Below are 26,955 nucleotides of genomic sequence, written 5' to 3' on the forward strand. Positions count from 1 at the left end.
GTGAGCGAACAGAGAGCGTCACATCCAAGGATCCTCGCCCAGCTAGAATGGCAGCAGCGAGAATGGCGAGGCTGCGGAGGAAGGAGAGGAATCAGATGGTCTGAGAGGCGTCTGGCTCGTCGAGGAATAGTTCCTCAGGCACAAGGAAAGCACTATGGAGGCAATCGACCACGATGCCGAGCATGAGAACGGAGATGAAGGTGGAGCTGACGCTAGTGATGAACACGACGAAGACGGTGAGCCCAATAACTAGGGTTTCAAAATCTTTAACCGATACAAAGCTCAATTGATTTGTGTGGTGTGTTGAACTTGCTCTTTTCGGTGGGTTTTTATCTCTTTATCCTACTCTGTTGCGATTTAAACATTTAAGAGACACTAAATCAAACACTCATTTAGTCTGTCCAAAAGAATATGAATTCAAGTTTTTTAAATTTCAATTTTCTATAATTTTGATAGTTTTATTGTATAATTAGGAAAATTTATTGAAACAATTTTAATTTATTGTTTGATGCAGAGTATTTTGCTGGAGAGAAAGAAAGTGTTTTGCAAGTAAGTTCATGTTTTGCAAAAGGTGCAATGGTGCTTATCATTGTTCGGTCTGCAACCTCCTCATAAGGTAGAGTTTGTAACCTTACTAGTGAGCTTAATATTAATTTTATACTAATGTTGGGAATTGAATTGGGAATTGTTGTTGAGTTAAATTCCTGATGTGAATATGACCTGAATTGGTTACTGCTGCTGTCACATAATTTTTACTGTCACAGCTTAAAATTTTTGCGGCCATGTGATTTGATGTTGTCATAGTCCAGTAAGGGTAACTGTTGTTGTTGCCATGTTTGTGTCACAACTAGTTTGAATGAAATTCTTGGACCTGTGCATAGCATTTTAATATAGCAAGTAAACGCCATTTGAAACCAAGTATGAATTAATTAAATACACTTGCATAGTTTGAGCATAAATTTACTATGTCTCAATTTAAGTTGATGTGAATTTGGTTAATAACTCTGTTTTTATGTTGTGCTGATTTGCTTAACGTTGCCAGTTGGATTCACGAATACCAATCATATAGTTCCTTTGATAATACAAAAGTAACTAGTTTATTGTTATTTTAGTCAGTTTTCATTCATAAATTGATAAACTAATATGAAATTAAAAAGATAAATATAACTGCTGGAATATGGTGCAATAAGGAGAAATGAGCGGCACTAATAAAGTGTTTAAAATTAATTTATATCTGTTACCACAAACAGTTTAGAATTAATAGTGATAAGTTTTGTTATCAATTTTAGAGCTAAAGCATCACTTCTTTTTTTTATATGATTTTTGCCTTGATGTAGGTAGTTGACTTTTCTTTTCGGCAATATTTTCATAATGTTTCTTTCGAGTGCTCGTGAATCTATAAAAAGTAATAATACATTATTTTTAATAATTTTGTTAATGTGTTTTAATATTACTATGGTGTAATGTACATTGTCAGTATGCTACCAGTTTTTTTATATTTTATTTTAACCGTAGTTTTCAATCACGTACCAATTGTTAGGAATTGTTTTGCAGTTCAATTTTGAAATGCTAGAGTGGGAGGGCAAGGATTTCTTAAAAGATGTTCTGTATCCAATCTAAGGCCTATAAACGTGAAGGTTGAATATTTCATTTTTCAGGTGTTTCTGCTGTAGTCCAGGTTGAAAGTCTTCAATGCTATGCATTTCTTTTATAGCCTGGAACTAGATAGATAGAAACTTGGACTTTTAGTTGACTTTTATCTACACTCTTTAAGAAATAATTAAATTAATAGTTAAAGAAAATATTTTGGAAGAAAAGTAATAATTTTTGTCTTTGTCAGTTTATTAGTAAAATCTATATTTTTAATATTTATTTTTTATCATAAATATTAAAGGTAAGTAGGGATATTTTAATGTATGATCATGTATACAGCTTTATAGTGTGTATTGTACCATGGTGTTAAGTTTTATAATTGTTGAGTAACTTACGAGAATAAAGTTACTAGCTATTAAAAGATAGTTACGAGAACCCTTAGAGCACACAAAATCACTTGACGAAAGCAGGTTGCTCTCTATTGTTTTTCCAAATTGTTTTGATGGTATCTTATGTTGCTTCTCGATTGTAGAGCATTTATGTAAACCAACAGATTCAAAGACACATTTTCTCCTTTTCGTCGAAGGGATGTCTGGCTTCATAGTTTTAGCATTTGTTATTTCTCTCCTTAACAAATCATTTGGTTTGCTTAGATGCCAAGTCCAGTACACCACCAATATTAATATTAGAATTTTTAACATCTAGTTGACCCTTATAATGCTTAGGAAATTTTTTTGCAGTCTGTTAGTATCCCCATACAAAAAAATCATTGGCATCATCATTAAAAACAAATGAGACACAATTATTGCATTGTATTTACAAAAAATACCTTTTGAGCTTGTCCATGAGCCACAGTAAATTCCTTAAGTGCTTGAAAAACTCTACTTAGAAAATTTTAGTATAAATTCCTTTTTCCACAACTTAAATTGGAGTTAATTTTGAATGTGTGACTTCATAGGTATTCTTCCTATCTTTAATTTATACACATGTATGTATCTATGCATTATTTTGAATATGATTTTATGTTTAAGGTGAGGTCATACATTTTGTGTTGTATCTTTTATCTATAATTCTATTTTTTAAGCTGATGTCGCAATTAAATGTTCACAGCAGTTTATCATAGTATAAAGTGGTTGTTGTTTTACAGGGAGAAAATAATGACAACTGCAAGGAAAGAGAAAAAGAGAGAGAGGCTCGAAGAGAAGAGAAGCCTAAGAAAGCAACTTTGTTGGAAAAGGTGAAAGTCAATCCTAATGTTACTCATACACATAATGTTGGAAAGGGTTTATCGGTACAATAGGATAAACCCTTGAAGGAAATATGTTATATTATGAATTTCAGATTTCCATTTATTTTTAGTGAAAAGTATTTTGTATTGCTGGAGAGAAGGAAGTTAAGGTTTGCTTATTGGGAAAGAAATAGAGGATAAAATGGTGTTTCTAAAGGTGACAGTGATTGAGGACAACAACCACCTTTTAATAGGAACTGATAATAACTGGTATGAGCAGTCATGTACTGTTAGATGCTAGTATAATAATATCAGTCATGTTGGCAGTTCTGGGTAGAATATGTGCTAGAAAATAACTCGCATTGCGTCAGCAGTTCTTTATTAGAATTAGATACTACTGTGATGACAGTTATTCGTAGAGAATAACTGATGGCAGTTATTTAGAAGTTGTAGAGTGTGTAATTAGGCAAAGGGGATTGCTATTTGCAGTTTGTTTGCCGAGAATAATACTCTGTGTAGGATGTCTGTCGGACAGCAAGTGCATTGCTTTGCTACATTGTTTTTGATTTCATGTTCTGCGTGCTGGTTCACCTATTGGTGCTCTATCACTTTTAGATTCTAAAGTTTTAGCATTTTTTGCTGTGGAAAAAAAATCTGATTATGTCTTTGTTATAAGAAACATTTAATTTGCATTTACTTCAAATTAAGCATACTACTTGACTGTAACAATGTTGCTGGTCTGTATACAATAATTATAGTTAATGAGTTCACATTTGACCAAATTTTTTCTTATTCAAAGTTTGAATAACCAGTTACCTAGTTCTATTTATTATCAATGTTTGGTTACTTATTCACAGGTTTGCACACATGCTCTCACAAACACACATATAGTTATATTTTACGCTTATCTATGGGTACATCTTTGATCTCTTGGTAATTTTTCATCAGCTTGAAGATGGGATTCTATTGCTGCAAGCATGCTGCAGGGCTCTCAAATTAATAATGAAAAAGAAGCTGGTTTAATAACTAATTCCATTAATAGTGTCACTCAACTGAAGGAGAGGTTGTCAAGTCATAATCCATACAGAGGCAAGTCTGACTCCGTTAGGTTTGTTGAGTATTGGGTTCCTGTACAAATATCTAATATGCAGCTTGAACAATATTGTTCTATTTTACTGTCAAATGCTTCTATTCTGCGCTCCTCATCAAAGGTTGATAGCATTGAGGTCGTTCGTGATGTTCTTATATTAACTCGGAAGGTTAGGTTTTACTTTCTAAATAAATTGCATGCATATCATAACATCAAAAACAATATAAAGTTGCATGAAATAATGTATTTATTATTATTAGATGTTTAGTGCTAAACTGTTAACAAGTTCTTACTACTGAGCGATATAATTACAATGAGTATGACATCAATATAATCAATTCAGTATTATTAATAAAAATTGATTTTGTTTTATATTGAATTCATTTCAACCTATGCTGCATATGAATTGATGCTAATTCTGATTTGGTGTTTCTGATTCATAATTAAAATGAATTTGATATACTAACGTGTACTTTTTTTATATTTGATTTGGTGTTCCTTTTTATTAACTCCAGAGCTGTCAAGTGTTTGTGTATTTTCTTAATAGTTTATTTTTATTGTGGTATCTCTCGACAGTGTTGTAGTCATCCCTAACAAGGGTCTCGAACCGTCTCAGTATCTTGATTTTGATTTAAAAGCAAGTGGCAAGTTGCAACTTCTTGATTCAATGCTTGAGGAGTTGAGAAAAAGTGATTTAAGGGTGCTCATTCTTTTTCAGGTACACATTTCAGACTGTCTACCCATTAAGTCATTAAATTTACATCATCATCTATTAGTTTCTTTAGCTTCATAGTTATCAATCACAATGAGGAGTGGCTGACCACAAAAATGTTGTAGTTGGGTGACTTTCATATCAAAGATTTTATATTATAGATATATAAATGCCAAAAACTATTCACAACTATAGGCACATTCATATTAACTGGCATGAGAACACTGGAATGAAGTGATAAATAAAAGACGGAATTAATACATAAGAATGGAACACATAAGTTACGTGTGAGGAGAGTCAAAAGAAGTTGAAAAAAGTATGAAGGCTTTCGAGCAAAGAGCTGAGTGAACAGAGATCCTTATATTGGAGAGCAGTGGTCTATTAGAAAATACTTGGCTTAGCTGGAAATGATACTGCTGAGCTAGGATAGATGAGAGATGAAAGCAGAGGTCATACTTGTTTTTTGTTGTAAAGAAGTTGAGGATGCAATTCATGTTTTTGAATAAAAATACATGTATTCTACACGACTGTGAAAAAGTGAATCATGAAAATACTGCAAAAATGGATTCTATAGCTAAAAAATTTGAGGTGTGGGCAGGGAGATGGTTTTTGGCTGTGATGTCATGGTTAGAGTCATGTAGCTTCCTAGGTTGATGTGTTATGGAGACAAAAGACTTTACGCCGCTCAAGAGCCTAAGAATTTGAAGGGACTAATATTAAATTCTATTAGTTGGTATAACAACACTACCCTTCAACGTGAGATCCCTAAATTGTTCTAGAGAAGTCCTTTTGTGAATGCATTAGCTAACTAGAGTCTTGAAGGGACCTACATTGTATCTAGGGGTGTCAAATTGAGCCAATCTGACTCACATGGGTTTACTCACTTCGGGTTGAGTTAAATACGAGTTAGCTCAACCTGACTCACTTTTTGGTGAGTAAAAAATTTTGCAACCCGGCTTGACTCAAGCTGTGGTGGATTAGTGTGTTGATGCACTTAAAGATGTTTTGTTCTTTCAATTTTTTTTAATATATTCATCGCAGTACAAGCAAAGTAAATTGACTTGACTAATTTTTTATAGCAATATGATAAAAAATCTGGACAAGAAAAAACAGAATTGGCTTTGTACATTTTGCAGAGAGGTCCAATGCTATGAAAGCACTGAAAGATATGAATTAGAAGGTAGCACATTGTCCAACCTTGTGTGATTGTTTTTGTGAATGTTTGTCAATATTCATTAGCTTTATTCTATGTTTCAGGTAAAGTTTTAGAGTGCTCTTTGGCAAAGCCACGGTCTGATCAAAAGTCTGGAGGGTCAAACACACAGAAGTTAGGACCAGGATTGCTTGCAAGTTATCCACAACATGTCGGTTATGGTTTGGTTGGCGGTGCCTATGGTGCACTAGGTGCTGGATATCATGCTCTAGGTCTTGCACAGGTGACATTTTTTTCATTTGTTTTTCCATTAGATATCTTTAGCTTGTTTCCAGATCTAACATCACTATATTATGGTCTTTATTTTTGTGTTAACAGAAATCACTGTATTGATGCTAAATAATGGAATTATAGAGCTACTAACTTCTACAGAATCTAAATCCTTATCGAATTGCATTTAAAGATGTTCAATAATATATTTCAAATTACATTAGAAATCATGCATATGCTACATGAAGTACTATTATGGTGTTGTAGCTATCTGATATAATTTTCGTGAAATTTATTGGAAAATTTTTGTCGATAAATTATAATTAAATTTTTTTCATTCTCATCCACTCAACTTGAATCCTGGATTATGATTAATCTTTCTTTTCATTACATTGTAAGATGGATCCAAGGCATACTGTAATTCCTGAACTTCTTTTCTCAAAATTATCAAAGTCAATTGCCTCCTGAGTTGACTATGTTCAATCCTACACCAGTAATGTTTAAGACTAGATAACTTCTTTTATTTTTCAGAGTTTACATTTATAATTATGATTCACATTTATATTGTAGGTTTCTGATCAAGAGAGTGTGCCAACTAATACAACAAGTTCTGTACATGAGGAAAATCATGTGATAGTTGAAGAATATAATATAATGTGGAAGTTAATGAATCATTTTATGTTTTGAGAACCATTGCAGTACTTCATGATAGTTTTTGCTGACTAATATTGTACTTGAATTTGAATTTGAATTCGTATATTTGTTATACTTTGATATACATTTAGTCATCTATAAATAATGTCAATTTGATGAGTTTATATCTATTTATGTATAATTTCATTAAATATAGATTAAAAAAATAGAATAAATGTAAATAATTGTGATTGAAAAAATATATATGAATACATAAATGATAAATGAGTAAAATAATATAATAATAATAATTTAAAAATCTATGGTACTTTACAGAGGTTTTGAAACCTATAATATTTTATGGAGGTTTTGAAGCCTAGGGTATTTTAGGGGGTTTTGAAACACATGATATTTTATGGGGGTTCTGAAACCTATGTTATTTTATGGAGGTTCTAAAACCCATAGTATTTTATGGAGGTTTCAAAATCCACGATATTTTACGGAGGTTTCAAAATTCATGGTAATTAATCGGGATTTTAAACCCACAAAACTTAACTGAGGTTTTAAAACTTATGTTAAATACAAGAGGATAAAAAACCTCCGTTATTGATTGGTGCTTCCTGGGATTCGTAAAAACCCTGGTTAATACATTCTCCAGGGATGATTTAGCGGGAGAAATCGAAACTCCAGGTAAAGAAGTAGAGGTTTTAACCCTGAGTAATGTAAAAATAAACCTCCGTTAAAAATATTTTTTCTTGTAGTGTTCGTAACGTTAATGGACTTAATTTAAAAAAAAAATCTATATTACTAAATCAAAAGAAGATAATTCAAATTTGATTACAGAATTAGCAGGTAGTCTAATATTTACTTTCTCCAAGAGAAATACAATTTACTTAACAATAGATTTGATGAGAAAATACAATAAAAATAAAAATAAAAAACGCTATTAAATTATTTTAAAACAAGAGTGCAGTAAACCATATAAATAAAAGGATAACGATAAAATGGTTTTATAAAATTATAAAATTATGAAATTATGAAATTATAAAATTATAAAATTATGAAATTATAAAATTATAAAATTATAAAATTATAAAATTATAAATTATAAAATTATAAAATTATAAAATTATAAAATTATAAAATTATAAAATTATAAATTATAAATAAAATATATATTTATATATTTTGTAATTTTGTAATTATGGAATTATATATTTTTATAATTTGTTAATTTTTGTAATTTTATATTTTTAATTTTTTTTTATAATTTTCGAGTTACATGTTTTATATTTTATAATTTTTTTTTGCAACTTTTTTGTAAATTTAAAAATTATTTTCTTTAAATGCAATCAATATAGGAAAAGATCAAGTCATAACCGTCTTTTGTAACAAATAATATTTGTAACATTTATGGAAAATGAGAGTGCAAGATAACTGTCACATCATAAAGTTAACAGACACACTTAAGAGTAGGGATTCAATTGAAAAGTTTTAAATTTGAAGGAGAGACCATAACAATTTATTGGGGACGCCAATTAAAAGTTCCCAAAGAGAGACTTAAAACATAATTAAGTCTTTATTTTAATGTATAAAAATTTTAAATTAAAGTTAAAACGTATTAGTCAACTTAAGTATTAGTTCAGAGTGTAAGGTCGTGAAAGAAATTTTTTTTTCAAATTCTACTTATTTTAAGGGTATTTAAATTTCTAATAATTTAACTAATTGAAATACTTTAAAAAATATTTATATTTTAAATATTTTTTAATTTCTCTTTTCAAACAAAGCATTTCATTACAAAAAAATTTAAATTCTCCAAAAAAAATGAATTGCTTTATTAGAATACTCTATCCAACTACACCTTGAGGTTCTTTCAAAAACATAAGATTCATGTCATTAATAGTGCACATGATTGAAGTTGCATATTCTAAAATGTTGTGATGAAGCTCGGAACATTCAAAACATCACATAATCAATCAGTTTCATGGGATAATATCTTCCAAATCGTGACAGATTCCATATTGATAAAATCAGGGTATTTGATGGAACATAACAATAATCCAATAACACTAATATTACTGTAATATTGTATGAATATCATAATTTTAATCAATTATAATCTAATTTACATTAATCAATTAATAGAAGTTAGACAAAATAATCATAATGGTGGTGTGAGTATGCCATTGATAAAATTATCTCAAGAACAAAGACTCTTGGTGTTCAATAGAAGGAGAGCAATGATTTGAACAAGAAAATGAAACAAGATAACAACACAAACACAATTGCCAAATTAAAATGAAGGAAAACAAGAAGAATATGGAAGCATAAGAAGATGGTAATGGAGCAAGGGAGCATGCCACTCATAGTGGGGCCATAAGGCTAACCAACCCTTGGAGATAAGTGATGTTGTGTCGTCACTTGATTACTTAAGACAAGGCAAAGGAGAACCTCCACTCCTTGGAGGAAAAGCTCACGAAAATGTGGTTGAAACAATATAGAAAATACTCAAATTGATCAACCATCGTACATGTCAAAGAGCACCCCTTAAATAGAAAGTTATAGGGGCCTCTAAACAAAAACCAAAAGTGCAAAAGGGTAGCTAAACAATTACAAAACTCTAGCCTCTAGAAACTAGGTTAAACCTAATACATAAGATGACAAAAATGGAGTAGACTAGGTGGTCTCTTTGTGTGAATTTCGTCCAAGGTACAAGGAGGACCATATGCTCATGTTGCTTTATGTGTTATGCTTTATGTTTTCCTCTCTCATCCACATCACACATGTTTTATGCTTTATGCTTTCCATGTAGACATGTCTTAATCCACTCCCATTAGTGTTCATTCTCTCCTAATTACCATAAGCAAACCTACAAAACAAATAAATAAGGATTACCATGTCAACTAAGGTCAACTCAAGTCAATAGTCAACAAGTCCATCAAAGTCAAGTCAACCAAAGTCAACTTAGGAAAATTCAAACATAATGAAAGCTAAGACAATGGAAGGGATTAGGTAACTCCCTATCTAAACATATGGGTTCTCCAAACCATATGTCTTGGGCCACTATCCTTGGTAAGGGTCAAGCCTACATCATCCTCCCCTTCTTTGAGAGAATTTGACCTCAAATTCTTGAAACCCTTGTTGATGGAGCTTGACTTGAGTTGAGGAAGTAATTTCTCTTGAGATCTTTCTCCATCTTTTCTAAGGGTTCCAACCCTAGCCTTGGAGAGGCCATGTTACTTTTATAAGCCACTCTTCCTCTCTTGCTTGTGCCTTTGTTCTTCTTTCTTGGTTTGGGAAGAAGAGGAAGAATGGTGGTGCACATCTTGCTTTGGAAAACTCTTTTTGTAGGCAACTAACACCTTGGTAAAGACTTGCCCTTTTTCTTTTTCTTCTTTTTCTTCTTTTATTATATTTTCATCCTTATTAACTACTAGAAATCATAGAGGTAGTAAAGTGATCTTTTTCCCATGTATGAAAAAAATGTATTTGTTGGTATGGCCATCATGTAAAGTTGTTCATCAAATTGTCATGGCCTACCTCGTAAGATATGTGTGACTTCCATGAGAACATCACATAGGACCTCATCTTTGTAGCTTCCTATTGAAAAGTTAATTAGGACTCGTTTATTGACATTTATTTCTCCCTCCTTACTTATCCAAGTAAGCTTGCAAGGCTTAGCATGAGGAATGATTTCTAAGCTAAGTTTTTCCACCAACCTTGTGCTAACCACATTGGTACTACTTCTTCCATCAATAATTAAAGAGCAAATCCACTTATTAATGATGCATCTTGTTTGAAAAATGTCTTATCTTTGAGTTGGCTTACCTCACTTTGAACTTGGTCTATCATGTGCCTCACTAACATAGAGACTCCCTCACAAGTTTTAGTTTTACTAGAGGAAGAAGATTCTTCTCTTGAAGGAGAATGGGGAGATGGGTGCTCACTATCAACATCATCACTCTTCTTTAAGATCATAGTCCTTTTAGTTGGGCAAGTCAAAGCAATATGCCCATACCTAAACATTTAAAACATTTAATGGAACTTAATCTTTGAGAAGTGGAATGGAGAGTATGACCACTTGGTGACTTACTTTTACTTGGTGGTTCTTGGTGAAACTTAGAAAGGGACTTATCATGTTTCTTTTTATCCTTTTCCTTCCATGAGTGATTATAGTAGTGGTTAGGTGAGTAACTCTTCTTTGCCTCTCTTTTCCTTTCCAATTGAGGACAAGCCTGTTGTTGAAGGGAGTGACGTTGTTGGAAACCCAACAAGTTTATGGGCTAAAAGAGCCATTGGTCCATGAGGGGCATATGACACCTAAGATATGGAAGGTTTATGTGCGCAAAAGAAAGAAGGGAAATGGGGATGCTGAGGTGGCATGAGTAAGTGGAGAGGTCGCTAGAGGTGAGAGAGTAGTTTCTGTTACTTAGTCTGATGAGGCAAAAAGGGCAAGGCATTATGTGATTCTCTGTTATCGGAGCTATGCTCTGGGCAATCGGAGGTTTCCTCCTATTGTAGTTTCCTTTTCATTGCAAATAACATACAAATCACAGTGCCCTCACTTTCTCTGTTCTTTTTTATCACTATATTCTTTGGTTTGTAACATAATTACTAATTATTTAAATATATAAGACAATAATCAATTATAAGATAGTAATTGATTTAAAAGATAATTAATTGAGTATGTCATATGCAGGAAAGTATAACTATGGATATTATTGTTATACTAACTTCATTGACACCACAGTTAGCAACAAAGTGCTGAGAGATGGATTTTTTCCTTGAGTTACCTGAGCAAAAAAATTATGATTGGCTAAGTGATGTCACAGAAACAATAATGTTTTTTCTTTGAAACTGGATCCCATCTAATAATAAAAATGTAGCTAATGTCAGTTTGTTGTGAACTGCGTAGAATGAAATTACTTTCTTGAACCAAACTTGAAACCAGATCCATTTTTGTTGCATAGAAAGTGTGCACTTGTATTACATGTAATTTCACTCTGGTTCAACAGGAGTTTGCGAAATGGACACTGCTGATAATGATGGCCGTAGGAGAAGGTACAAACCAGGCCCTAAATATGGTATCAATGATATGGGAAGAAGCCAAGAACCTTTGTCAAACCTGCAAATTAGACTAGCGTTAAAATATGTGCTACATTGTCTTTTATTCCCTCCGTTCCACAATAACTGCAGTTTAAGGTTTTCACACACAGGTTTTTTTTAATCAAAATAGGTAACCAAAACATCATTGTCTCGACTCTAATCTCAACTAGGTTGACACTTCTCACACAGATTAAGAATAATAAGTATATCACTTTTTGAAATAATTTTGCTAAAATAGTCTCACTTTTTTAATAAATAAATTGCTCTGAATGAGAAAAAAAGAGTGATTAATTTGAGGATAAACTAGGAAGAGAAAGAATTAATACTTCATTGGAACGTGAGAGCATCAGTCAATTTGGAATTTTTTTTAAATAACTAAAACCGCAGTGGAACGGATGAAGTATATAACTAGGACTAGGAACTGAATGTAAAAATTAAACTAAGAACTTATATGGCAAGTAATTTACCATTTTCGTGCAGTCATGTCGTTGTATACCCAGAATGGTGCAAATGTGGAAAGTACAATAAAATCAATGGAGGTAATATGAATCTGCAATATGAAAACTCAACCTTAGCACCTAACATTTCCAATTTTATGAAAAATGAACAGTGTAAATCATGAACATGAAGTCTAAGAACTGCATTCTAATGTAGTCATGAACTTGGCCTAGTAGACCAGCAATTGTTGAATTTACATTAGCATTTCATTTAGCAAAGATCACGATAACAAGATTGAAAAAGTCTATGACACTGCTAATGCTTATATAATGAATACAATGAATAGTCATGCCAACTTGTTGAAATGGTGGGTATGAACTTACAAATTTGCTTTCCCTAAAGTACTGGTAAAATTCTTTCCACACATCTTGTCCAGCTAAACCAGCATAAATTATGATGGCTACCCCTGCAACAAGTGATATCTGATGTGCAAGTACGATAAGTTACATCCTTCAATAAAATAAATTAAAAAGAAGAGACTACTGAGATTATGCTATACATTTGTCCATAGGGCTATTCCCATGGATCTTCCATAAAAGGGGCATGCTGACAAGCATGTCTAGGAAGAAAGTTTTTCAATGAGGACTAATAGAGAGCCTTTTGAAAACTATTCCAAATCATCATGGTTGTTCAATTTCATCATGATCATATTCTGCTTTTATTGATCAGGTAAGTTTAAGAATGAAAAGAATAGGAAGAGGAATCCAAAACGTTAAAAATAGATTGATTCCATCAAACAATAAGACTAAAAGCAGTTGAATATGAAAACCTTCCAAATATTTTTCTTTCACTGCACCAATGTATGCAGCAGGTTGTGTGTGTGTTTTCTAATGACATACAACTATGATGTTTTTATATAAAACACTAAGGGGCAACCTCTGCAATGGCTTTTTTTAATCATTTTATAACTCAAATCTACACTGCATTTTAAGTGTTTCGCCAATGATAAACATGAGATTGCAAATGGGCTGTTTTTTCTTATGATCATGCAAAATCACCTAACCATGGAATCAGGTTGAGATGAGCATTACCAATGCAGTTACTTTTGATTCCAGAAAATTCAAGGGCCATGTTTTAAGCTGAGTTTCTTCAACAGGAGGTGCTGGCGGTTTCCAAAGTACAAAATAAGGAAGAAGTACATATGCACCTCCAAAACATGAAAGTATCAGGAAGGGCCATACAGGAATACTGTTTTTTGAGCTGTAGAACAACAAAAGGAAGATATGAAACCAGCTTCAGGTATTGTCAAATAGGACATATACATAAGAAAACACAAATTATTGTATTTATGCTGGCACAAGGGAGGGCGGCAAGGCTTAATAAACTATGTATTTGCAAATTAATTCAATGTTTATGGTTCACAATTTTTGTTGTACGATTCAACTAGGCAGCAATTTGTATCATCTATTGAATCTGAAATGGTTAGAAATCTCGCATGGACTAAAAATATGATCAAATTATAAATATACATATTTATATATATATATATATATATATATATATATATATATGGATGCGAACTCTACCATACAAACTCATTTTGTAAGATTGAATTAGGCTTAAAATTAATGTTCTAAGTCAAATGACACTGAATAGTATGATACATGAATGATTTGGTACAACGTGGTGCTTACTGATATTAATCATATAATTAGATTTGTTGTTTTCTCCTTTTACTTTTCTTTTACCAGTTCTAGTGAAAGATATTAAGAATTTATATAAGCTTAAAAGGTTAAATGAAAAGTTTCTTCCATAAGGTTCCCTCTTTTCTCTATGTTTTTCTAGTCATGCTCAATTCGTAGAACTATAAATTTTCATAACACAACTAAAAGATAGAGGTTTATGAGTGGCTTGAAATCTGATGAAAGAAACATATTACTTATGTTGGACAAATATATATATATATATATATATATCAAAGGAAAGTACCTTCTTCCTGTAGGAAGCAAGAGCATGTTATATACCAATGGCCACAAGCCCATTATATACCACAATGATACTAACACTTCATTCATTCTGAAACCATCATCCCCTTTCAGATTCAGGAGCTTTTTCAGGAAATATAAATCCCTTGACTGAAAGAAAGTAAAACCTCACAGGTTAAGTCAAAAGAAAAGGAAAAATAAAAGCATAGGAAGATAAAACTGCAAAGGCTACTTTCTGTGATGAATCCAAGACCCTGGACAAGTGGGGGGCATTGAGTATAATCACATACTCTTACATCAATATATGAGTCTCTCACTCAACTGCAGGGTCAATACATAAATTTAAGGCTGTAAAAGAATAAAAGTTTAATACAGTAATTGTAATTTCACAAAAATGTGGAGGTGCAACTATGTACCTTATAATGACTCTGGGTTCGCCACCGACTACTTCTTTGCTCTTATAAGAGGACCAAAGAGTATATTGAATCCTTAAAGATCCTACACAGTATATTGATTTCCTATTTTAGTCCATGAGGGACTCTAACATTGTTGAATCTCTTTAGACCTGCCACTAGTTTCCCTCAGCTCAACTAGTTTTGCCAACGATTCTAGCAAAAATCCTTTTGTGGATAATAACTATAATTTTGATTCTCAAATAATATTAGAAGGTTTTGTTGTTGTGGTGGAGATTATATTTCTTCTACAATTATTTTTCATTCTCAAATGAACTGATATAAACAAATCACAAGTAATACACATACGAATATCCAATCTTGGTTCGAAAATACAACATATATTACGATTAGCGTATTCCAAAATGGAAAAAAGAGTGAAGAACATACCGGGGTCTGGTTTGGGGTGAGAAAGAAGACATAGTAGATGAGTGCTGCCCACAGGAGAAAGAGCAAAAAGGAGGTTGTCCAGTCTCTTTCGTCATTCCCACCAACTTCGCTCTCTTTCTTGAAGCTATGGCAGATTTGGACACCACTCTTTTTCTGAAGCGGAGCCAACAGGGTTTTGGGTCTTGCTCTCACACCAAGTGGTTTTGGCATTTGTGAAACTCTGAGAGGAGGAAAATTGTTGTGGGGCTGAAGTGAAGCTCTCAAATTTGTCTTCTTGATGAGAGTGGGAAAGTTGGGAGAGAAGAAAATGGGTTGAGCCAACAGCATGTTCACTACAAAAAAACATGTAAATACCGACGTTTATTTTTGTAATTTACGTCATTTTTAACTGTCGTTATTTACTTGAGCGACGGTTTCCTGAAATGTCGTAATTTTTGCTGTCACAAAGTATAATACAACGGTTATATAGGCTTTTTGGATTCGGACACAATTTTTTGTTGATTGGCTAAAACGGCTCTGGTGGGATCAAAGAGGGTAGAATCTTCTGAGTTATGTTGTTGCATCATGTTGGAGTACAAAGTATTTAACAAGTTTTGTCTTTGCATGTGTATGCTTTATACATCTTGTTGGAGTGCAATGGCCAACTTCAAGGGATTTCTTAGGGTAAATGGAGACAATTAAAGGGCTTTACTGTATTGATGTACTCTTGCTTTCTGCAGCAGGCTCTGTTCTTCGTTAATTTTCAGGTGGATATTTTATCCTTCAAGAAAATGAAGTTCCTCCCTTTCTAAAAGTTTTCTTCTTTTCATCATAAAAGAAACTGGCTAGAAATGTAAGATATAAAACTTAAGAAACACGTTCTTTAGTAAGATGGCATCAATTTGAGTGGCAGCACTACATGGTACCTATTAGAAGGGAGGTTGGAGTACGATGGCATTGGCATGTAAAGCTTTGTTCTTAAGTGAAAACAAGATTTCTATTAGCAGGTTATGCTATATTATAATTTAAAATCACTTACCGAAGTCCAACAGGGTCCATGAGTTGGGCTTTGTATCTCCTGTTGGAATTTTTCCATATTTTTTCTCAGCTCGATCTCTCATCCTGGACCTAAAACGCAATATCAACAAAAATGAAATCCTCAAACATTGCCTTCTCAGTACAAAGATATCAGTGACAAAGCCCTTACCCGATAGCATCAATCTGCGGATGGGAAAATGCTGTAGCTATGATAAAAAATCGGGTCCAGTAAACAAGTGGCTTCACAAACAAGACCTTTATATCTGCTGCCTTAACCTCACTTGCAACCGAAGCCAATTCCATAGCAACTACAAATATGACACTTAGCAATTAGACACTATTGAGGCTCATTATATTTCTCCCTCTGATAGTTTTGTATAAGCAGAAAGTAACTGAACTAGTTTTTCAAACAGTTGAACCATTAGGTTTCGAGAGAAGTGAAACCAATTTATCAGCACTCGCACACACAAAAGGATATTAATAATTACACACTCCAAGAGACTGAATAGACTATGATTATTCCATTGTAACCAACAAAGTAAACAAGTGGCTTCACAAACAAGACCTTTATATCTGCTGCCTTAACCTTGCTTGCAACCGAAGCCAGTTCCATAGCAACTACAAATATGACACTTAGTAATTAGACAGTATTTGAGGCTCATTATATTTCTCCCTCTCTTAAATAGTTTTGTATAAGAAGAAAGTAACTGAACTAGTTTTTCCAACAGTTGAACCGTTAGGTTTCTAGATAAGTGAAACCAGTTTATCGGCACTCGCACACAGAAAAAGATATCACACTCGAAGATACTGAATAGCCTATGATTATTCGATTGTAACCAACAAAGTAACACGTACAAAGCTTCCAGGGACATTGTTCCCTCCTCACACAGGATAGCAATAATCCTGTTCACTCCCCTTTACAAAAACCTTCCTCCTAAGACAAGGCTACCTATCCCTATATACAAACTTCCATTGAAAGTCTCTCCCCCCTCCAAACTACCAGACAACAACCTATAACCACCTATTTTTTAACAACTTTCCTCCTAACATATACCTTCCTAGTCCTATCATGAACACACTTGTATTAGTATTCAGGGGAAAATAACATGATCTTACAGAAAGATTCCATGGTACAGAACATTAAACAGAAAAGTAAAAACTAATGTGAGAAAACATATGTACAAATTAGGTGTTAGCAGAGGATTTTCTACTTCGAAACACACAAAGAAGATTGACTCAAGTACTTAATAAAATTATAACTGTACCACTAAAATTTATTTGTATATGTTTAATGTTATAACAATTAACATGGAGATTAACTGTGTTCACACATATGTAGTAATATTCTTACATACAGAATCTACTTACTCATCAATTAAGTCAGAATGACACAGAACTGAAAGCCTGGCCAAATTCAAGCACAACAGGTATATGGTGGAGAGTGGCCATGGAGGCATGGTAAGTACCATGATTTTGTTTACAACCACACATGAAAACGATTACATTTATCAGTTAAACAACGATATCAATAAAAAAATTTCACCAACAAATAGATAAACTAAACAAACTCAAAATATCAAACAAGCTGAGTCCAGTAAAAACATTGGAGCTTAGGTTATTTATTTAAATGAGGCTCCAATCACCCAACAAAGGTGAAGGCAGATCAGGGTATTTATGGGTATTCACTTCCTTTTACAGCCCCATGGCAGCAAGAATATTTCTTATTTTCTTCTGCATTAATTTATTTCAACTTTATTCTCCCAGAATTTATGTTTCATAGTTGCATGTGTATCTGTGTACTTGGGGAACACACCCTAAAAGTCTAGGCTATTAAGGAGAGAGAACCATTCACTTCAATACATAATCGAACATCCATAGTTCTTTATGACACACCAACAACTAGCTTTGATACCAATTCATAAGTACTAAAACACTTGGAAATTCAACCTCAAAAGTTAGCCATTAAGCGAGCAAGAACAAAGCACTTAAATACTCCACCAAAGATTCCATGTTACTCAATGTGTGACTTAAGCACACCACAATAACCAAGTTCCCGCTGCATAACCTCCAAAAATTGTATATATATTTTTAAATCTCTAAGTAATATACCTACCTAAAAACTATAGAAATGAACTCCCTACTTTTTAATATTGTTATTCCTAAATTGCTTTACAAGATTCTTATGTAATTTATCATCCTTCAGATAGTCTGACAGATGAATCTTCTTAAAGAAACCTGATATAATCCAAAAGGTTGAAAGACAGATTGTACATGAATGTAAACAAGGTGGAAATAAATTCTTTGACAAGACTTCTTTTCAGCTTACATGACAGGCTTTCAGCATCATCATCAATCTCTGCGCTAGCAGGCTTTTTGTCTTTTCTACTAAATACCACTTTTCCATAATTATTAATTAAATCTTCATACATGTCATCTGTGTCTTCATTTACATCCTGCAAAGTACACAAGTTTTGTTACTTACGTCCCCTTAATGATGATCATCAACTGCAATTAACATGACAAAGTTTACAAAAGTATCTATATTTCCTTAGAAAGGCAGTTGAAATTTGATGTTATAAATCCATGCAGCATACAAACAAATAAAATGTGAAAGAGTCCTATAAAAGACAATTGACCTATATTCTCAATATTAGCAGTTAACATCCAAGTGAGTTCATAAGGTACACTGTTTTCAAGACTAGAATATATAGCGATGAATAACAAGGGGATTGGAAAAAGAAATGTGGCGAAGATGACAAGGTTCACTTGTTGTCATGATGATAAAGGACATGAAAACTAATACTCTTTTTTTTTCACCAAAATCAGGGTGAAATAGGTGAATTAAATTTGTATAATTGAAAACTTAAAAGCAAGCAATTGCATGATGTACCGTCCAGGGAATGGCCGACCTCAACATGCTCATTTGGATTCTGACTCGATCAATATTTATCATAAAACAACGAATTTCAGTCACAGGCCGAGGTGACGAGCATTTGGGCCGAGGTGGTCGAGGTGACGAGCATTTGGGCCGAGGTGGCCGATGTAACGAATATTTGGACCGAGGTCACCGAGGTGACTAGCATTTGGGCCGAGGTGGCCGAGGTGACAAACAAATATCCCTGGATTTTAGGAATAACCACCCCCCATGCGAGATTTCAGAAGAGAATAGTGGAGAAGTGGGTAGGTTGGTTAGCTAAAGATCTGGCAGTAAGATAGTCGTTTGAAGACTGAAAGACCCTATATATATATGAGGGATGGGTGAAAGAGGGGGGGTCTTTGATGGCAGAGTTGATTCCCAGTTCTGGTTCGGTCCCTAATTCCAGACCGGAACACATGCCTAAGTCAACATTTTATAAAAGTAAGCTTTCAAATTTTCAATTCGTCACCTTCTGGAAGACAAAACTTTGTTGTTCCTTAGGTAGTTATAATGTTTTCCAACCAGAATTGGAGTTTCAAATCAATAATTGTCATAATAAAGGTTGGTAATCAATATATGTTAATAAGGTAAAACTCCAAATATAAACAAAAGGATACTTGTATTGTATCTAAGTCTTTTCTCCCTTGGAACCCAAAATTCAAACTCAACCCAGAAGATTTATGAAGTGCTAAATGTTATCCAAACTGTAACTGGACTTTAAAATGATATTATGCAACTATATTAAATTAACCAACAATTTAAAAAAAAAAACGAAAATTGCAAGGAACAAGATTATATTTTACCGAGAAAAAGTTGTCTTCGGCTTTTTTACCGAATGCGAAGCTTGAAAGTGAGTTTTGCTTCTTGGACTTGAAACCATTGATGGAGTGTTGCTGTAAATAAAGCTCCTTTATGCACCAACGGCTGAAAACCTTTCTGGGTCTGGGAGAACACTTGGCTTTGAGATGACCCAATTCGCCGGAAAAAATCACCGTCAATACGGTGCCAGCACCGGCGAGAGACAGAACAGTGGATGATGGTAGCATCTATGAATAAGCCAATAGTCACAGTTCAACATGTGTCTACCATGAAACTACATATACAATTACCTTAATTCTTTTTTAATTACAAAGATGTCCAAAACATGATTAATCACTCAGAATCAATTAACAATCAGTCAAACTGATTAAGACAAACTTCATATCATAAACTTAACCAAGTGACCCTAGCTATAGTATATTATTAAAATCCAGATACTATCTAATGTATCAAGTATGAACAAAAGGTCAAAACAGAAGTTTTTAACAACTAAGTGATTTCTCGCAATCTCAATTATAAAATAAAAAACCTAATGACACAAAATGTTAAAAGTAAAAGTTGGTACATATTCATATTATGAAAAGTGAAAAATATTATATATTCAATTACATTAATGTTACGGGTGACTTCCTTTCCTATTTCTTTACACCTTTCTATGATTCTAAATTTAACTTCATTAGGTTTTCAATTCCTTTAAAGAATTGTTAATTTTAACCCTCATAAATTTAAATAAGATGTCCCATTTAATGCTAATATTTCCACGTAACCAAAACTATCTCTTAACAAATATGAATAACAAACAAAAAATATAAAATTAGAACTACATTAAATAATATCTATTGAAGTAAAAAAAATTTTAATCTTTAAATCAATAATAAATGCAATAAACATGTGTAATCTAAGTGCATAATCTAAGTGTTCTTTGATATTTGCTTAGAACCATAAGTTTAAGAAAGACTAAGGATGAATTACCTCTAGTTTTGGCTGAGAAGACCCAAAAAAATCAATTTAAGCCGCAATCCTTAATTGAAGTAAGAACCACTTGCAGAATAATCCCCGGATTGAAACTTGGGGTTAGGCCTAGACACAAGGTAAGATGGGGCTATTGTTTGATATAAAGGTAAACAAAGGGAGGAGAAACATTTCATTCCAAATTTTATTTCCACAAAACAGAATATGTTGACATAAAGGCTAGCAGCATACCATTCAAGCATTATCAGAGAGAAATAACAAAGAATACAATAACTTTAAAGCTAAAAGACATATAAGCATGGATACTTAAAGCTGCATACAAGACAAACCACGTGATTCTCTTTTAGTAAATCATAAATCTGCACACAGAAATTAGAGTTTCATAATATGGCTCACATCGTATTGTGCTAAAAAATTTCTCAATAATTAAAATGCTTACACCATAGCTCTTTCACAAAGTAGGCAACTAAGACAGATCATGTTATCAAAAGACTGTTCTTTTCATTTCACTCAAAAGTAAAGTACATTCTTTTCTCTTGGCAACATTTATATGCAAATTACTGATGCTTGGCTCCAAGACTTTCAAATTGATTAGGCATGAGTAACTCTAGCATATTACAACTTCAATCATTTAAAAACTCAATAACATAAAAAAGAAATAATATTAAAAGGTAACAAAGCTCTCGTTGAAGTTATTTTAGTGTAATGTTGTCTTCATTTTTTACTAGTAATGTCTGCAATACTACAATTACTCATTACACAAATCACAAAATAACCACCAAACAAATCACTTATACAAACAATGGACCCATTTCACTCCCTATCTCTAGATCTCTCTCACTCTTTATCTTCACCCAAAACCCTTCTCCAAAATTTTTCAATGTACTCTGTAATTCTTGACTGTTTTATTTGTAAACAAATCCATCACATAATCACATATATATATATAGGAAAGACCTAAACCAATAAACACACAATAAAGGTGCAATTACAACTTCACTGGAAAACCATATCATATCACTGAAAATCTCAGAACCCAAACCAATACCAATCCCAAACACAAAAATGTATCAAAATAAACAAATGTCTACAATTTTATAATGAATGACGATAAAAATCTCACAGGACAATCACAACACCGTCTTTGACCTTCACAGGGGAAGCATTAGCGCCACCACGTGCTCGACCTCCTCGGCAGCGGGTTTGAGCTTCTCAAATTTCTAGTTGAAGATTCGTGCTTCACGCACGAACTTGATTTCGAAGGACTGAATTTGAGACCTATTAAAGTGGCGACTGACAGCTTAGGGCTCAGGTACCGCACTACCAGCAGTAGTTGGCGAGGGCGAGCGGCGGCTCTTGCCGTCGGAATGGACCTACGCAATTTATTTACCAGGTCGTCTCTGGTGTTTTATGTACGAGTTTTTCCAACCAGATGGACCTGAGGATTGGTTTTGGCCGATTGACCGATGGGACATACAGTACACCATTTAAGGAGGACACCGTCTTCGATGCCAAGCTCACCGCTGGGGAGCTCGATCCGGAGGAGGCGAATCTCGTTGAAGTTTTTGAGGACCTGAGTGGGGGAGTGGTGCGTGACGCCGGCGTCTGAGTCATCATCGGTGCCGACGGCAATGGAGGAGGATGGGGTGGGGGAGGAAGAGGATGGGCGTTTGGGGCCGAGAAACTGGCCGAGGGTTTGGATGGGCTTAACGATTCCGCCGAAGACGAGGCGGAGGAGGTTCCAGAAAGGGCCGCGGGACTTGTCGGAGGCGGCGGAGGAGGAAGAAGAGTCGTCGTCGGAGATGACGCAGTCGACGCGGACGACGACGTTTTCGACCTGGGGGACGAGGGAGTGGAAGCGGCGAGAAACGACGCAGCAGCGGCCTAGGGCTTTTACGTCGCCGATCTTGTTGAAGACGAGGAGGAGGAGGGAATCCGGGAGGCGGTCGAAGTGGTCGATTTGGGATGCATCGGGTTCCGGGAAGATCCGGCACGCTAGATCTGCGCGCTGAGAGGACATTGCACAGAGAGAGCAGAGAAATTGGGGAAATGAATTTACCTGATCCTATCTCAACTGAGAGGACATTGCACAGAGAGAGCAGAGAAATTGGGAAAATGAATTTACCTGATCCGATCGCAAGGGTTTTTCAATTTAGGGGTTCGTTTGCGTCAGATCTACCAACGTCTGAAGCCTAAACAGGGATAAGCAGAGATTGAAAGAGAGCGAGAGAGAGATTGGAAGCGATGCAAAATGAGACTGCAAATGGTGGGTTGTGGAGACACATCCACGGTTTTGGTTTTGTCTTTACATATATGAGAGAGAGAGAAAAAAAGAGAGATAGCGTCGAGGAAAAAGGTGGATCAGTGGTAGAGGGTGTGATTGTGTGTCATCTCATCATTCTTCCTCTCTTCTCCTTTTTCTTATCTTCTGTTAAGCACCTTCTCTAACTCCACTCTCTCCCCTCTAATTTCATCAACTGCACAAAATTATTTATTTCTCCATTTAACTCACACACCTCTTTCTATCTTCTTTTATATTTTTCAAATCCACAATTAACACACTCTTCTCTCTGCTTTATTTTTTAATTATCTAAATTCATATTCAAATTTTCATATGTTGGAATCTGAAAATTTTCAAAATATAATTTTAATAAACTAATACATTAATACATCATAATGTTAAGTTAAATCAAGCCCACAGATAATTAATTTGATAGGTTGACTGAATAGTTCGACCAACTTTGCTATCAGTTATTGTAAATAATCTCTGTAACTGAAAGTTTGAGTTCTATTTCATTCTATGTCTTCTCTACCATCTCGAATCAGACTACTTTTCAATTTAATAAATATAAAATATTGTCACATTGATTTTTTTTACGAACTCAATTAAAAAATAATTAAGTAAATAAATATTTTTGGGTATTTTTTAAGCAAAATTTCTCACAGTGCATTACTTTGAAGATTTTATATGATGTTAAACAACTATATGACATTGTTATATTGATTTGTCTATCTGTAGGGTGTAGTTATGACCTAAAACTTGTTCAAAAGCATAAAAAATGCATGTATTTTGTATCCCAATTAGGAATCATAAATCATGTGCACTTAGCATTCTTCTCATAATTTAGATTTGGATCCAAGAAATCACTAACTAAACCAGAACACACGCGCACCATGTGGCATGTGTGCATTCATGGCATATGCTTTCTGAACTCTCTTTTAAGTTTCGCAAAACTAACATGTGCTTTTCAAATATTTTAATAAATATTTCTTTATTGTTCGTTTGATCATTAATTGATTAGATTGATTCACATTAAATTAATTATTTTGGTTTGGATTATCAATATCAATTCAACAGATGAAGATCAGTGGACGGACACTAAAAATTATTTACTACCCGTGTCCCTGTACAGATAATTTAAGGATTTTTTTTTCTTTTCAGAAAATTATTATTATTCATTTGTTTTCTAAATATTTTATAATTACTTTACAACTTTTTATCAATAAAAAAAAATCATAAGCTGACGAGACAATCTCTCTCGTGAGGGTAAGAGAAAATAATTAATGTTAGCTAATTAAATGAATGGTAATTTAGTGAATTAATGACATCACCGGTTTCAGTACTTTAAAAATTATATTATTAACTAAAATAACTAATTGTTTTATTTTTTAATTAAGTTAAGACGATGTTACACATATACAAAAATGACCAATAGTATACCTAATAAGTGGTGTTAATCTGTATATCTCTATCTATAACATTAAAATATATAGCAATAAATTTATCTGCTGTGATGAACCTGCAATGCTTTAATATGTGTACTGAAGAATAGTTGTTGTTTTTTTAGTAAAGTTCTCTTATTCATTATTATTTTTTTACTTAAGTACATTAGTTTGATTGACAAAACTTGTTGCTATTATATTTTCAAGGACCAAGCAACCATTTGGGATGTAATTGTTGTTATTCCGTGAATTTATGTCTTAAAAAGTACTTTCATATTGGAGATACTTTAAATAAAAGTTATTAAATATATAATGAATAATCATGTTATTTATATACATATAATATGAATTACCATATCACAATTTAAATAAATATAATGATTGAATCTGAAAATTTTGATAATACTAAAAAATAGAGAAGAGGTGTGAATTGCATCGGAAGTTACCCATAATGTAGATTCATTATTAACTACATACACTAAAAAAATAACAATTTTATAATTATTTGGAATTGGATTCATTTTATGAAGAGAATATCATTAATGTTAAAAGATAATTATTGACAGACAGCACGTGCATATTTAGTATATTAGTAGTGATGTATTATATATGTTCTTTTCTTTTCTATTCCTGTAATTAATAATAATTGGACATAAAAATAATTTAGGTTAATTATATTTCAAGTTCTTCATAAATTTCATAACTTTTAATTGAATATTTGTAAGTTTATGTTAACTTTGCGAGTTAACTATTATCTTAAACGGTTATCTTAAATATCATCATATAATATTTATATCTTATTTATGAGAGATCATAATAAAATAATTTTATTCAAAGATATATGATATTTAATGGAAATTAATTTTAAATTTAATTAAAATTATTAAAATATAAAATACAAAATATAAATTATAAAAATATTAGGTATGTAACTATTAAATTATGAAATATAAAATTATAAAGTTAAAATTTATAAAAATAGAAAATTCAAAAATTCAAAAATTATAAAAATAGATAATTAAAAAACTACAAAACTATAAAATCACAAAAGTATGAAATTGTAAAATTGTTATGAAAATATCAAATTATCGATTTGTAGACTTTTTAATTTTGTATTTTTGTAATTTTATAGTTTTGTATTTCATAATTTTGTGGTTAAGTATTTTATACATTTTAAAATTTAAATTTTGTATTTATAATTTTATAACATTAATTAAATTTTAAATAATTTTTATCAAATATAATAAATCTTTAAGGGATCATGTTTACTTATAATAAAATATTATATAATATTATATGATAATATTTAAGCAAAGTGAGAAATGCAAAATATGTCTCACATCGTATAATTAAAAAAACATTTACATGCAAGATTTGAAAATAATGAAATTTGTCATGTACTTAAAAATAATTCAGTAAAAAAAATTACTAAATGTATAATTTTTTTATATTAGTTCAATATAAATTAATTAATTTTAAAAGAAATAAAAATTATGAAAAATAAGTATAATATCAAATATATATATATATATATATATATATATCAAATATTTATAATTATATAAATTTTAAATTAAAATACAGTGAATAATATAAAATATCAGGATAAACATAAATAAACTTTAATTACAAACAAAATAAAGTTGTTAAAATAAAAAATATTTGAAAAAAATTAAAAAATATTTAAAAGTATTTTAAATATATTAATTTCTTTTCCTAAAATTTGATAAATTTTTTCTTATATATTAATAAAAATTACATTAGATAAAATTTATTTGTCTAGAAATATATATTATCACTCAATTTTGAATTGAGGTTGTAAAAACATATAAATAGTCTTTACGCGGATAAAATATACCTTTAAAGACTTTCACAAATAACTCACATGTGTTCTAGCAATATTCAAACTGAAATATTCATTATTTAGATATCGTTCCAAATTAAGATTGTAAAATTATGTCTTCAGAAGACATTCATAAAAAATGTGTTAAATAATAATAAACGTAATTAATTTACTTCATATATTATCCTGATTATATTATATTTATAGTATCTAAATAAGTATGAGCAGATGAATAAATTACTTTATTTAATTCTCTTAATATTTTGTTAAAACTTAATGTTATCTATGCTGACTGAAGACAATCTCTAGTTAGATGACCAAGAAAATTTTGTATGTACATAGTTCACTTACATTCCAGGCTTGATATGTGATAAATTTCAAATTTTTAAGATATCAATGCCATTTCAATATATAATAAAAATAAAATTTATATTTGTTTTGTCATCTCGTCCATAAGTATATAAACTAACCATAAAACCATGGAAAAATTAATTTATTAGCTACAGTACCAATTAAGTTCATGTTCATTCTCTTAATAAAAGATGAAGTTGTACCTCTATCCATCCAAGAAACCTTAACTTAAGTTTATTTATATTTTTAATAACACACGTTTC

General features: G+C 32.2%; 2 protein-coding genes and 1 long non-coding RNA gene across 10 annotated transcripts; 1 reads left to right on the forward strand and 2 right to left on the reverse strand.

Moving 5' to 3' along the window:
* The first annotated feature begins 28 nt into the window (after nt 1–28).
* Nucleotides 29–3,784, forward strand: LOC114172690. 3 transcript variants are annotated; one of them, XR_003602223.1, is made up of 5 exons: nt 29–236; nt 515–616; nt 1,555–1,678; nt 2,741–2,830; nt 3,770–3,784. It is a non-coding gene; the product is annotated as an uncharacterized LOC114172690 (long non-coding RNA). The 3 variants fall into 3 exon arrangements; XR_003602222.1 differs by having other exon boundaries at nt 144–321; XR_003602224.1 differs by having other exon boundaries at nt 144–321; nt 1,555–1,637.
* A 7,589-nt stretch (nt 3,785–11,373) lies between these two features.
* Nucleotides 11,374–23,254, reverse strand: LOC114172687. 6 transcript variants are annotated; one of them, XM_028057018.1, is made up of 13 exons: nt 22,901–23,254; nt 21,082–21,134; nt 20,776–20,905; nt 19,788–20,030; nt 18,394–18,520; nt 16,237–16,375; nt 16,069–16,157; nt 15,051–15,382; nt 14,213–14,358; nt 13,315–13,483; nt 12,607–12,705; nt 12,253–12,335; nt 11,374–11,804 (listed from the first exon to the last, which is right to left on the reverse strand). In XM_028057018.1, exons 4-13 carry the CDS (start codon nt 20,028–20,030, stop codon nt 11,678–11,680), a joined length of 1,554 nt encoding a protein of 517 aa, XP_027912819.1. In that variant the 5' UTR covers nt 20,776–20,905; nt 21,082–21,134; nt 22,901–23,254; the 3' UTR covers nt 11,374–11,677. The 6 variants fall into 6 exon arrangements, with proteins under 6 accessions (XP_027912819.1, XP_027912818.1, XP_027912815.1 ...); XM_028057017.1 differs by lacking the exon at nt 21,082–21,134 and having other exon boundaries at nt 20,776–20,883; XM_028057014.1 differs by lacking the exons at nt 21,082–21,134; nt 22,901–23,254 and adding an exon at nt 21,899–22,172 and having other exon boundaries at nt 20,776–20,883.
* LOC114172694 (F-box protein At5g46170-like) lies at nt 22,184–22,795 on the reverse strand. Its single transcript, XM_028057032.1, has one exon. The coding sequence runs from the start codon at nt 22,793–22,795 to the stop codon at nt 22,184–22,186; it is 612 nt and encodes a 203-aa protein (XP_027912833.1).
* Nucleotides 23,255–26,955: the final 3,701 nt, after the last annotated feature.

The sequence above is a fragment of the Vigna unguiculata genome, unplaced genomic scaffold (assembly GCF_004118075.2).
Source record: "Vigna unguiculata cultivar IT97K-499-35 unplaced genomic scaffold, ASM411807v1 contig_681, whole genome shotgun sequence".
NCBI lineage: Eukaryota > Viridiplantae > Streptophyta > Magnoliopsida > Fabales > Fabaceae > Vigna > Vigna unguiculata.

Excerpts from the sequence above, each read along its gene's own strand:
- LOC114172687 (XM_028057017.1), bottom strand. The coding sequence starts at position 20,030 with ATGCTACCATCATCCACTGTTCTGTCTCTCGCCGGTGCTGGCACCGTA. Across the intron at positions 16,376-18,393 it reads TGATGCTGAAAGCCTGTCAT|TTGCTATGGAATTGGCTTCG; the intron begins GTAAGCTGAAAA and ends TCATATTTGTAG. Across the intron at positions 14,359-15,050 it reads TCACCCCAAACCAGACCCCG|TCAAGGGATTTATATTTCCT; the intron begins GTATGTTCTTCA and ends ACTTTCTTTCAG.
- LOC114172694 (XM_028057032.1), bottom strand. The coding sequence starts at position 22,795 with ATGTCCTCTCAGCGCGCAGATCTAGCGTGCCGGATCTTCCCGGAACCC.